Source organism: Pecten maximus, chromosome 17 (genome assembly GCF_902652985.1).
Source record: "Pecten maximus chromosome 17, xPecMax1.1, whole genome shotgun sequence".
NCBI lineage: Eukaryota > Metazoa > Mollusca > Bivalvia > Pectinida > Pectinidae > Pecten > Pecten maximus.
The window spans coordinates 11,164,489-11,177,921 of NC_047031.1; the positions used below are offsets into that span (position 1 = coordinate 11,164,489).

Consider the following 13,433-nt stretch of genomic DNA (forward strand, 5'->3'; position numbering starts at 1 on the left):
CTCTGTAAGGCGAGTATGATAACATTTGACCTCTGTAAGGCGAGTATGATATAGCATTTGACCTCTATACAGTGAGTATGGTAATGTTTGACCTCTGTAAGGCAAGTATGATAGCATTTGACCTCTGTAAGGAGAGTATGATAGCATTTGACTTCTATACAGTGAGTATGGTAATGTTTGACCTCTGTAAGGTGAGTATGATAGCATTTGACCTCTGTAAGGTGAGTATGATAATGTTTGACTTCTGTAAGGTGAGTATGATAATGTTTGACCTCTGTAAGGTGAGTATGATAATGTTTGACCTCTGTAAGGTGAGTATGATAGCATTTGACCTCTGTAAGGTGAGTATGATAATGTTTGACTTCTGTAAGGTGAGTATGATAATGTTTGACCTCTGTAAGGTGAGTATGATAATGTTTGACCCGTGTAAGGTGAGTATGATAATGTTTGACCTCTGTAAGGTGAGTATGATAATGTTTGACTTCTGTAAGGTGAGTATGATAATGTTTGACCTCTGTAAGGTGAGTATGATAATGTTTGACTTCTATACAGTGAGTATGATAATGTTTGACCTCTGTAAGGTGAGTATGATAGCATTTGACCTCTGTAAGGTGAGTATGATAATGTTTGACTTCTGTAAGGTGAGTATGATAATGTTTGACCTCTGTAAGGTGAGTATGATAATGTTTGACTTCTATACAGTGAGTATGATAATGTTTGACCTCTGTAAGGTGAGTATGATAGCATTTGACCTCTGTAAGGTGAGTATGATAATGTTTGACCTCTGTAAGGTGAGTATGATAGCATTTGACCTCTGTAAGGTGAGTATGACAATGTTTGACCTCTGTAAGGTGAGTATGATAGCATTTGACCTCTGTAAGGTGAGTATGATAATGTTTGACCTCTGTAAGGTGAGTATGATAATGTTTGACCTCTGTAAGGTGAGTATGATAATGTTTGACTTCTATAAGGTGAGTATGATAATGTTTGACCTCTGTAAAAGGTGATTATGATAATGTTTGACCTTTATAAGGTGAGCATGCTAATGTTTGATCTCTATAAGGTTAGTATGATAATGTTTGACCTAGCTCTGTCAGGCAAAAACAAACAGATATGAATGTCTGGACAGTCCCCCACTCTATGAATGCTACCAAATTTCCATTTCAAAAAACAAAATAGTCTCCAAGGGCCTTAATGCATGGTGACCTGAGTTTTAAAATATTTCAGTTAATATGACCCCTTGTGGCCTCATCCATCAGCCCCTGGTGGTTAGTCAGGGCATACCATCAAATTGTCATCCCATGCTGATAATGTGAATCAAGTTATAATGAATTCCAACTGAAACAAGCATTCTGTGAGTATTGCTAAACCAATACATGTCCCCTACCGGCACCCTCAAGTTAAAACTTTAGCCAAATTTGAGTAAAAACGTTTAGCCAAAACTGAAACATGATCATTTTATGAAAATAAGTTCATTCCAAACAATGTGTAAAATCAACTCTATTGGGTTGAAAAACAATGTTTCCTGCCCCTAAAAGATATTCAGGTATTCTTTTGGTATGTCTACTCTACAGAGTAAAAGAATCTAAAGTGAATTTAAAGTGAAATGTGTAATAACAGTCTTGGATTGAAATATAAACATGATTCTGCATAGCACAGCATAGTAGTACAATGATTTTATTCCAAAAGAATCTCATATCAGAGAACCATTTAATACACTTAAATGTTAATAAAATACAATTGATGTGCACTCTTCTTGAAGAGATAAGTATCATACTTAATTACAGTAAATGATAATGGTTTTTGATTCTGAAGTCTAAAAATATAACTTGTAATAGGTAAGGAAAAAAGTGCGGCCAGAACCGGGATCAAACCCAGGACCTTCCAAATACTAGCTGAACGCTCTTAACGGCTGAGCTATATCTTGGACAACACTCTCGGCTCCGCTACATTCCTCCTCCCTTTTTTTAGATTTCTGAATTTATTCTAGAAATCTATGAGACTCTTTTATATACCACTGTGTTTTTTTTTGAGGGGCACCAATGTAACAGGTAAGGAAAAAAGTACAGCCAGACTGGGGATCAAACCCAGAACCTTCCGAATACCAGCTGGGCGCTCTTACCGACTGAGCTATCTGGGCCCACACCCTCGGTTCCGCTACACTTTATTATAAGCATATTGTATAAGCATGATTCAATTAAAAACTAATAATAAAGTTTCCAGGTATAAAGTATTACTTGGTTATGTATTTGTTAAGCATCATCTGGCATATTTTAAATGATGTCTAATTTGGTGGATGAAAAAATGACCTCTTCTAAAATAGAAGGGAAAAGCGTATTTTATATATTAAATAAATAAATATAATGAGGTAAATACATATATAGCTGTATGATACTGACCTTACTTAATTAGGTAAATACATATATAGCTGTATGATACTGACCTTACTTAATTAGGTAAATACATATATAGCTGTATGATACTGACCTTACTTAATTAGGTAAATACATATATAGCTGTATGATACTGACCTTACTTAATTAGGTAAATACATATATAGCTGTATGATACTGACCTTACTTAATTAGGTAAATACATATATAGCTGTATGATACTGACCTTACTTAATTAGGTAAATACATATATAGCTGTATGATACTGACCTTACTTAATTTGCACTGTTATAATATGATGGTTTAAACAGTTAAGTTCATAATATGCCAAATTTTCAAAAAATGAAAATAATTTTTTCAATTTTAACCGTACAAAAGTGATGCCACACACCCAAACAACCTCTATGCAAAAAAATCAGCATCCTAATACCATTATTAAGTGAATGATGTGCCATTATAAAACTTTAACCAAAACTTTAACCTTAAGAATACATCAAAAACAGTTAAGTCCATAATATGGCAAAAATTTCAAAAAAAAGAAAGTTTTTTTTTTCATTTTTAACTGTACAAAAGTAATGCCACACACCCAAAGAACCTCTATGCAAAGAATCAGCATCCTTATACAATTATTAAGTGAATGAATGGTGTGCCATTATAAAACTTTAACCAAAACTTTAAGTGGATGTACTGACTGACGGGCAGAGGCAAAACCTATAGTCCCCCCGGTTTCACCGGTAGAGGACTAATAAAACAAGAGGCCCATAGGCCTTAATGGTCACGTAAGTTTTGAAATATCTAAGTTAATTTAATTGACCCTTTTTGGCCCTGCCTATCAGTCAGGGCCAACATGTGCATACCATCGAACTGTCATCTCATGCTGATAATGTTAACAAAGTTATAAAGAATTCCAATAGAAATCAAACAAATGAGAGTCAAACATGTGATTAAGTACTAAGACATAAAGGTGAATCTTTGGGTAAAATTCCTTTATTGTATAATTCAAATATTACTGTTGGCAATGAAGTTGTTTTTTATCAGAGATGGTTTAATAAAGGAGTTATGGTAATCAATGACTTACTGAAAAACAAAAATGATTGTACTTTTTTAACTTTCAATGAATTCACCACTTTACATGGCACAATTACCAATTACCTCGATTATTATGGTCTAATAGCTAGTATCAAGAATTATCTGAAAATGTTCACATGGTCAGGAGATGCTAGTATGTATCCCTTCATTCCTTTATGTCTTGACATTGTGTTGAAGAAAGTCAAAGGTTCTCAAGATTTTTATAATATGCTTAATACAAATAGTGCATCTATAACTGCACAAAACAAGTGGGGAAATACTTTTGACTACAATCAGAAGGCTTGGGAAAAAATTTATCTAATTGCATTCAGAGTTACAGAAAACACAAAATTACAATGGCTGCAGTTTAGGATAAATCATCATATTCTAGCTACTAATTCATATTTATATAAAATTGGACTTACAAATAATCCATTTTGTGTTTTTTGTAATTTGGAAAGGGAGACAATTTCACATATTTTTTGGGAGTGTAATGAAGTCCAGAATTTTTTAGCAAATTTTGAAAACCTTTTATTAGCAGTTTCTATTCCATTTTCATTAAATAAAGAAATGATTCTTTTTGGTGCTTTCCAGCACAATGGAATCTATAATAGAATTGACAACGAGATAATTCTTTTCATTAAGCATTATATATATAAAGCCAGGTGTTTGCACAAGTCTCTAATAGTCTCATCACTAATTAACCATGTTAAAGATTACTATAATGTGCAGAAGTTTATTGCTGTGGGCAAAGGAGAGAAAGTTTTTAATAAATTTACTTTTGAGTGGAATAAATGGCAAAATTTGGTAGAACTTGACCTTTCTTCACCTATAATTAGACTCTAAGGTATACTTGCCGTAATATAAATCATCTTGATCTTATATAGACCTTTATCTCATACACTGTGGTAATATGAAATTATGTGTTTACAGTGGTTTAAATGATCATGTTTTTAGTGTTTAAGTCTGACCCTTCCCTTTCCCTCTCTCTTGCTTTCTCTTTCTAAATGTGAACTTTCTTCTTTTTCTATTTCCTTACATTTCTTGTTCTATCTTTCTTTTCTCTCACTGTGCTTGGGTTCTAACGAGCTTAAAACATACTCAACAATCATAAAATTTAGATTTGGAATTTTGACTGATTATTTTCAAGTATTTTTAAGAATAAGCCTACCATGTGCATATATTGTAACTATACAGAGAAAAATATATATGAAATGGAGATTTCTAAATAGTAATTAAAGATTAGTGTAAGAATGATTGTATATCTTTTATTGATATTCATTGATTATCTTGTATCAAAAAATATAATTTGGAAAAAACCAATAGAATATTAAGCGTGTGTGGGAAAAGAAAGAAAAAAAAAGATGTGTATTTTATACATGTAAAAATTTGCAAAATAAAAAAAAAAAAAAAAAAATTGATTTCCCTATATAAACTCCTCGGCAAATATAAGACCCCAGGGCATGAAATTCACTATTTTGGTAAAGCACCTTAAGACCCTTCCATCTATATAGAGTATTTTATTCTACCTTATTGAGGTCTTGAGAAGAAGTTTCTTGAAATTTCAGTTAATTTGAACCTTTTTGACCCCACCCATAAGCCCCAGAGGGTCAGTATGAGCTAACATGTGCATACCATCGAGCTGTCATCCCTTGCTGATAATGTTAACAAAGATGGAATCAATTTAAATAGAAATCAAACAATGTGACTTCCCTATATAAACTATAGTAAAGTTTACCCTCTCCCCAGGAGCAAACTTGAGACTCCAGGGTCATGAATTCATAATTTTGGTTAAGCACCTTAAGACCCTTCCCCTGCGAGATGGTATTCATTAGTTCATGAATGTTCATGAATCATTCATGAACTTTCAAGAATACTGAAAGTTTTTTATTCATGAAAAAATGTTCATGAATATTCATCAAATACCTCTCATGAACTCTTCATGAACTTTTATGAATAATTTTACAAATTCATTAAGATTCATGATCGTTCATCATATGTGATTATGAACTATTCATGAACTTTCATGCATATATGATATTCATTAAAATTCATCAAAATGAATGAAATAGTAAGAACAGTTGATAATGAATTTTCAAGAACTTTAATGAATGAGAATTTTATGTGATTATGAACTATTCATGAATTTTCATGCATTGATGATATTCATTAAAATTCATCAAAATGAATAAAATAGTAATGAATTTTGAAGAATTTTAATGAATGATAATTTGACTTTAAAATTGAACATTTTCTTGAATAAAAAAATACCTTACATTTTAAATTGAATAACAAACTTAATATCTAAAATGTTTTTGAATTTAATTCCATGTCTATAACAATTTTGTTGTTGGCTTAAAGAAGAATAAGGAAACTGTACAGGCTTACTAAACCCTTTTACAATAAGAAAACTTCAAATGTTGCCCAATAACTTCTAGCAGGAGAGTTCCAATACAAGGCAGCCATGAGGCTTTTCTCACAGAGATGAATAACAAGTTATTTTACAAATGAAGGCAAGTATTTATCTTTCATACCTGGTTCATGATCAATACAAGACTACCAGGAAATGAAATATTCAACTCTGGAAATATGTCAACCTGTTTATAGGTAAGAATTAACTTAAAACCAATCACCATGCATGTGACCTAAATTTACATAGTGCACATAATATTCAAACAGCTTTGGCATTTCTTAAATTGCATTGCCCATTTAACTAAATTGTACAAACACACGTCATATGTACAATGAGAATTAATGCAATAATGAACATAAATCACTTTTATCTGAAGAATATTAAAAGGATTTTGCATCCAAGTGATTGTGTACATATACTCATTTCAAGCAGTTATGAATTTTGAAACAAGTGATGGATCAATTTGAATGCAATTTTTAATGGAAGGACTACAAGGATATTGTCAAACATGCATAGTGATACAGTTCATGACAAACTTTGATGAAATTAAGTGGTAAAATACATGCAAATTCATTTTCTAAATAAGTTCATAACTCATGAATTAATCACGAATTATCATGAATAGAATAGTTCATGAATATTCATGAACTATGACGATTTTATGAATGAAAATCTTGATTTCAGGATTAATGAATGTTCATGAAATATTTCATTCATGAATATTCACCATAGTTTTAAGTTTTAACTAATCATGAATTGTCATGAATGAAAAAGTTCATGAGTATTCATCATAGTTTTAAGTTCATGAATATTCATGAACTAATCATGAATTGTCATGAATGAAAAAGTTCATGAATATTCATGAACTAATCATGAATTGTCATGAATGAAAAAGTTCATGAACATTCATGAACTATGATGATTTCATGAATGAAAAAGTTCATGAATATTCATGAACTATGATGATTTCATGAATGAAAAACTTTCTTACATAATTCATGAATATTCATGAACATAATTTGAAAAAAATTTTCATGAAGTTTTAAGTTCATGAATTTCATGAAAATATTCATGAATAAATCTAGAATATTCATGAATTTTGTTCATGAATAATTCATGAACTATTCATGAATGTTCATGAATTATTCATAATCGTTTCGCAGGTGTTCCATCTATGAAGAGTATTTAATTCTACATTATGTAGGTCTTGAGAAGTTTCCTGAAATTTCAGTTAATTTGATCATTTTTGGCCCGCCCATAAGCCCCTAGGGATCAGTCAGTGCCAATATACATGTACATGAAGTTTACAACAGGCATCCCATATTGATAGTTCTAACCAAGTTTGTATTATAATGCTCAAAAACGTGATTTCCCTATATAACCTATAGTAAACTTTACCCCCTCTCTGGGGGGGAAAATGAGACCCCAGGATCATGACTTTCACAATTTTGGTGTAGAACCTTAAGACCTTTCTTTCTGTGAAGAGTATTTGGTTCTACCATATCTGGGAGTTGAGAAGAAGATTTTTGAAATTTTAGTCAATATGACCCTTTTTTGTATTTTATTTTAAGGTTATTAATTCAAACAAATGTGGTAGTCCTTCACCCAAGCATGCTACAGATCTAGACCTAATATCAACTCCATGGACCTCTTGCTTATTGAGAAGATGTAAAGACTTAAGCCTATTTGACCCCTATGACCTTAAATGAAGGTCAAGATTATTCATTCCAACAAACTTGGTAGCCTTTATCCAAGCATGCTACAGGCCCAATACCAAGTCGCTTGGCTTCTAGATTATGGAGAAGAGGTTTAAAGATTTTAGCCTATTTGACCCATGTGACCTTGAATGTAGGTCAGTCATTTATTTGAACAAACTTTGTAGCCCTTCATCCTAGTATGCTAGACCAAATATCAGCTCCTTTGAACTCTTGGTTATTTATTGAGAAGGTTTTAGCACAATTGACCCATTTGACCTTCAATTTAGGTCAAGTTCTTTCATTTGAACAAATCTGGTAGCCCTTTATCCAATCATGCTACAGACCCAACATTTACTCCCTGGTCTCCTTGGTTATTGATCAAAATTATTTAAAGATGTTTGCCTATTTGACCCCTGTGACCTTGAAAGTAGGTCAATATCATTTACTTGAATAAACTTGATAGCCCTTCACCCAAGCATGCCACTTGACCTCTTTGTTGTTGAGAAGAATTTACAAGTTTAAAGGAAAAAGTTGATGCCAGACAGCTGGACAGACAGGCAGACGCACGGATGTATGGACGACGGACACAGCACTACGACATCAGCTTACAATTACAAAAATATGCCCTTCGCACAGGTGATTCTCTATGTAATCTATAGTAATGTTGACCTCTCCCCAGGGGCAAACATGAGACCCCAGACTCATGAAATTCACAATTTTGGTAAAACAGCTTAAGACCCTTCCATCCATATTTGTTTCTACCTTATTTGGGTCTTGAGAAGGAGATTTTTGAAATTTCAGGCAATTTGACACTTTTTGACCCGTCCCTCAGTGACCTGGGGGATGGAGATCATATAATTCACAATTTTGGTTGACCTTTGACAATGGAAGGTTTCTGCAAAATTTCATTGAAATTGAAGGGTTTCTGGGAAGGTGTCAAAAATGAAAAATGTTTACGGATGGATAATGCACGACCACTGACAAAAGACTCTTTTGCTTCTCTTTTACAAAGATAAACAGACTGTTCTAGTTTTAAACCTTGTCCTTGATAACTCTCAGGGATAATTTAGAAATATTACTTTCCCATTTTACTTTTAAGAAAAAAATATATAAAACTTAAACAAGCTAATTCGTAGAATGTATATCCCCGCTTTCCCCTCTTTCTTGAGAGGGTAATCATATCGTAGGTGAATTCTTTTGAGGTTAGATTGGAACATGTAATTTTCTTGCTGCTGACACAATCTGATCTGACATCACAAAAGCTAATGAACTTGCATTGGCTGAGTCCTTGCATAAAGAGAACTAGCTGGATAATATTTCCACCAGATATTGAGTGGAAAAAGCAGGTTTTCCCTTTTTTGTTAACAAAGGTGTCATAACTCTTCCAAATAACGTCTGTGAAAAGTGGTGATCAAACTCAGGCAAGCAATTTAGGCATTTAATGTTATTATCAAGTTTCAAGAAAATTTTATAATATTCGTTGCCATTATTTCATGTAAACGTAAAAAAAAAATTACATTTTTTGTCAATTAAGGGGCTAAATAACATCTGTGAAAAGTGGCGATCAAACTTGGCCCAGCCATTTAGGCATTAATTGTTGTTAGTAAGTTTCAAGAAAATCTGATAATATTTGTTACTGTTATTGCACGGAAACGTCCAAATATTACATTTAACGATAATCAAGGGGCCATAATTCTGCCAAATAATGTTTGTGAAAATTTGCGATCAAACATGGCCGAGCCATTTAGGCATTTAATGTTCTAACAAAGTTTCAAGAAAATCCAGTCATATTTGTTGCTGTTATTGCATGGAAACAAAGTGTGACAGACATCCGGACGAATAAATCCTCTGTTAATTTATTAATTGTAAAAGAACCAGTGTGCAAATTGAGAAAACAAGGGTCCAATGAGGCCAATTACTCACCTGCTATCCACTGATCCTATTCATACATTAACATAATTAAGAACAAGTGTATCAGAGACCAGATATAAGATCTCTGGGGCCCCCAGTGAATTGAAAGCGAGTCTTGTATTTTTTTTATCTTTTAACTGCCTTAAAAGGTTGAAAAATAAAGTATTACAGGGCTTTTTTTCACTACTTTGGAAATGGGGCCTATGGCTTTGGGATTGGGAAAAAATGCGCGGCAACAGGTAAATTGGGGAAAATGAACATAATGGTAAAAATAACAAGTAGACACAAATATTGATCTATGCTATATTTTTTTAGACACTCCCTTTATCAGGCCAGAATAACCAATAAAACGTAGATGGGACGGCACCATCCGGATTTTTAAAGACAACCTTTTATTACTCCATTCGATTGGGAATTTAACTGGTCGGATTGGGAAAAATATCCAATTTTGCTGTGGGGAATGGGGCCGAAAATCAGCCCCAAAAAAGCCCTGTATTATCATATAATTTCATTTTTTTTTTCTCTTTAACTATTCAATAAAATTGATGAATTATTTCAAAATTGTTAAAAATCATTTGAATTGTTGATCAACCCTGATAAAGTATCCCCCCTACTTTATGTAATTTAAGCTGATTTCTATATACAGATAAGGTTTGATATGAATAGGGGGGATACTTTTCCTATGGGGGGGGGGGGGGGGGGGGGGGGGGGGAGATACAAATCCTATGACCAGTTTTAGTATCTGGATACAAATCCTATGGGGGATACTTATCTTATATGACACCGAGGTCAATTTACCATGGGGGTCAAAATACCCTACTACACCGGTACATACAATACAAATTTCCAACATGATGTGTTCTCAACAGCTTCATTTAAAATCTGTTATTCTCGTTTACGATCTATATCGCACTAAAAAAAACTTTTTTTTATTAATATGCAATTGCAATTTAATAAAAAAAGTTTAAAGGTAATTCTTTTTAACAAATTTGGTAGCCAGCATACTACAAACACAATATTAGGTCTCTGGGCACTTAAGTTATTGAGAAGAAAGTGCAAGATTAAAGCCTATTTGACTCATGTGACCTTGAATGTAGGTCAAGGCCATTCACTTGAACACACTTGGTCTCTGTGCCTCTTGGTTATATAGAAGAAGTTATTTGAATGGAAATGTTGATGTCGGATGGATGGCAGACACCACACCATGCATAAGCTCACTTGCCCTTCAGGCAGATAAGCTAAAAATAAAATAAAATTAATGTAACAATTGAAGAACAATTATGAGATCCAAATTTTCCTAAGAAATACTTTAACAAGAGGTCTAATGGGCCTGCATCAGTCACCTGTTTGATGATTCTCTGCCTTTCATTTAGTCAAAAGAACTTCTTTCAAGGCTTTTTAGATCAGAAGAAGTCCTTCATATGTTTGAACATTCTGACAGTTGTGACCTTGAATATATGGTTCAAGGTCATTTATTTTGCCAAATTATAGAAACTTAACAGCCACATATCTCGATTCTTAGCCTCTTAGTTAACAAGAAGTTGTTTTAACATATTTGACCCTGTGGCCTTAAATATCGGTCAAGGTCATTTCTTTTCGCAAACTTTGTCGAGCCTCACGTAGGGAACCTTTCAGCCAAATATCATGACTCTGGAAGTCTTAGTTAGTGATAAGAAGTTGTTAAAAGGTTTTAAAATATTTCACCCTTCTGACCTTGAACCAAGGTAATTTCTTTTCGCAATTTTGTCGGGCCTCATCCAAGGAACCTATCAACCACATATTATGACTCTGAAAGTCTTGGATATTCAGAAGTCATTTAAAGGTTTTACGGAATTTTGCCCCTGTTACCTTGAATATGGCTCAAGGTAATTTCTTTTGGCAAACTTTATCAGGTCTTGAACAAGGAACCTATCAGCCAAAATGTCATGACTCTGGGATTCTTCGTTAGTGAGAAAAAGTTGTTTAAATGGAAAGTTGCACTGAAGGACGCTTAATGGAACAATGATATACCCTTTGGGCCAAAATTTTTGAGTGGAAACTAGAACTCACTCACGGTCACCAGGATGGCTGACTAATCTGCATGAGTCATTGGTGAATTGGAACTGTTAATAAGAGGCTAACTAAGATAACCCAGTAATATAGTGACCAGTTGCCATAGCAACCATAATTTTGAGAAAAAGAAAGTGAGATGTACATCTACACATGGTCCTCTATATTTGTGTGAAGTTTCATTGAAATCGGCCCTTCGGTTTAGGAGGAGTTGTCTGGACAAACTTAAAGTTATGGTTCTTATCAGAAAACCTGTTTATAATGACCAGTTGCCATACCAGTTACATACACTGTTAACAATAACAGTTACCTTCCTTACATACACTGATAACAAAAGTTACTTCCATTTTACTGTCTGCAGTCATTTCCATTTAATATGATATTACAACAGCAAACAACAAGAGGCCCATGGGTAGAAATTGTCATCTCACTATACAGAGACTCTTCCAGCAGGAGAACGATTACTGTCATATTCACACCACATTCAGTAAAATTTGGTTTCCATAAGAGTAGTTTTGGTAAGCTGTGGGTTACTGCTTGACAGAAAAGTATATGTAAAGCCAAATTTGAGTTGCCATTTTTGAGGCCCCCACCCCACTGTTCAACAGGGTTGAACCAGCCTTAATTTATATAAATATGTTTGCACTCCACAAATAATGTTTCTCCTCAAATTTGGTTGTAATGACAGCAACACTAAGCAGCATCACAGAAAACATATGACATATTGGCTTGAACATCAAATCAGAAATTTACTGGAGGTTAATGATTATACAGTAAAATAGAAAAAAAATAATAATAAAAAAAAATCTAGTCTGTCTTTTCCTTAATCCTTTCTATGACAGATGTATAATATAGTGGACACGAAGATTTTAAACCCAACTCACAGCACAGTAAAACCAAGACAAAAGCTTGAAGCAACACAGGAAAAAACTTAGCAGATCCACATAATGTTAGTGTGTTACTTACGACAACTGGTTGTAATACACTCCCTCATTTTGGGAGTGCATGCTGTAAGTAAAAACAAGGTGACTATGAGGCCAACGCTTGTTAAGGTGTTAAATGATTATAACAGACAAACTTGTCGGTGGTACCTTTAATGAAGGCATGTGTACTAGTATATTATACTTATCAGTCAATAAAACCAATGATTAGTCTTTTTATTTCGCACGATGACTAATTTATATGTTATGTTTTTCTCTCGGATCAATTACAATATGAACAAGAGGCCCATGGGGCCTGTATCGCTCACCTGGTTCGATTTGACCAAATGTCAAAATAATGTTCATGTTCAATTCCTTTTGTTTGTTAACCTCAAACAATGCTATTTATGGTTATAGCGTGGGGATCCCAACTGCTTTAAAGAAATAATGAAGTCCAGACTCTCTGAGTTTACAACATGCATTTATAACTTTATGACTAGTAGTGATTTAAAGGAATTACCTCTATTTCCCATATGGGGCCCCGCCCCTTTTGCCCCTCAGGGGTCAGAGTCACCATTTATGCAAAATCTGTTCCCCTTCCCCCAAGAATGTTTCTTACCAAATTGGGTTCAAATCCATTCATAACTTTATGACTAGTAGCGATTTTAAGGAATTACCTCTATTTCCCATATGGGGCCCCGCCCCTTTGGCCCCTCGGGGGTCAGAGTCACCATTTATGCAAAATCTGTTCCCCTTCCCCAAAGGATGTTTCTTATTAAATTGGGTTCAAATCCATTCATAACTTTATGACTAGTAGCGATTTGAAGGAATTACCTCTATTTCCCATATGGGGCCCCGCCTCTTTGGCCCCACGGGGGTCAGAGTCACCATTTATGCAAAATCTGTTCCCCTTCACATAAGAATGTTTCTGACCAATTTGGGTATAAATCCATTCATAACTTTATGACTAGTAGCGATTTGA

General features: G+C 33.8%; 1 protein-coding gene across 4 annotated transcripts in view; it reads right to left on the reverse strand.

The window, feature by feature from the left end:
• Positions 1-13,433, reverse strand: part of LOC117315356 (sodium- and chloride-dependent GABA transporter 2-like) — a 182,065-nt gene that overhangs the window by 63,315 nt on the left and 105,317 nt on the right. For 3 of the 4 annotated variants that reach the window (XM_033869511.1, XM_033869509.1, XM_033869510.1), the window contains one exon: positions 12,498-12,539. The exons of the other annotated variant lie outside the window; for it this stretch is intronic. In XM_033869511.1, coding sequence (XP_033725402.1) covers positions 12,498-12,539 — 42 coding nt within the window. The remainder of the gene's footprint in view (positions 1-12,497; positions 12,540-13,433) is intronic. 4 annotated transcript variants of the gene reach the window in all.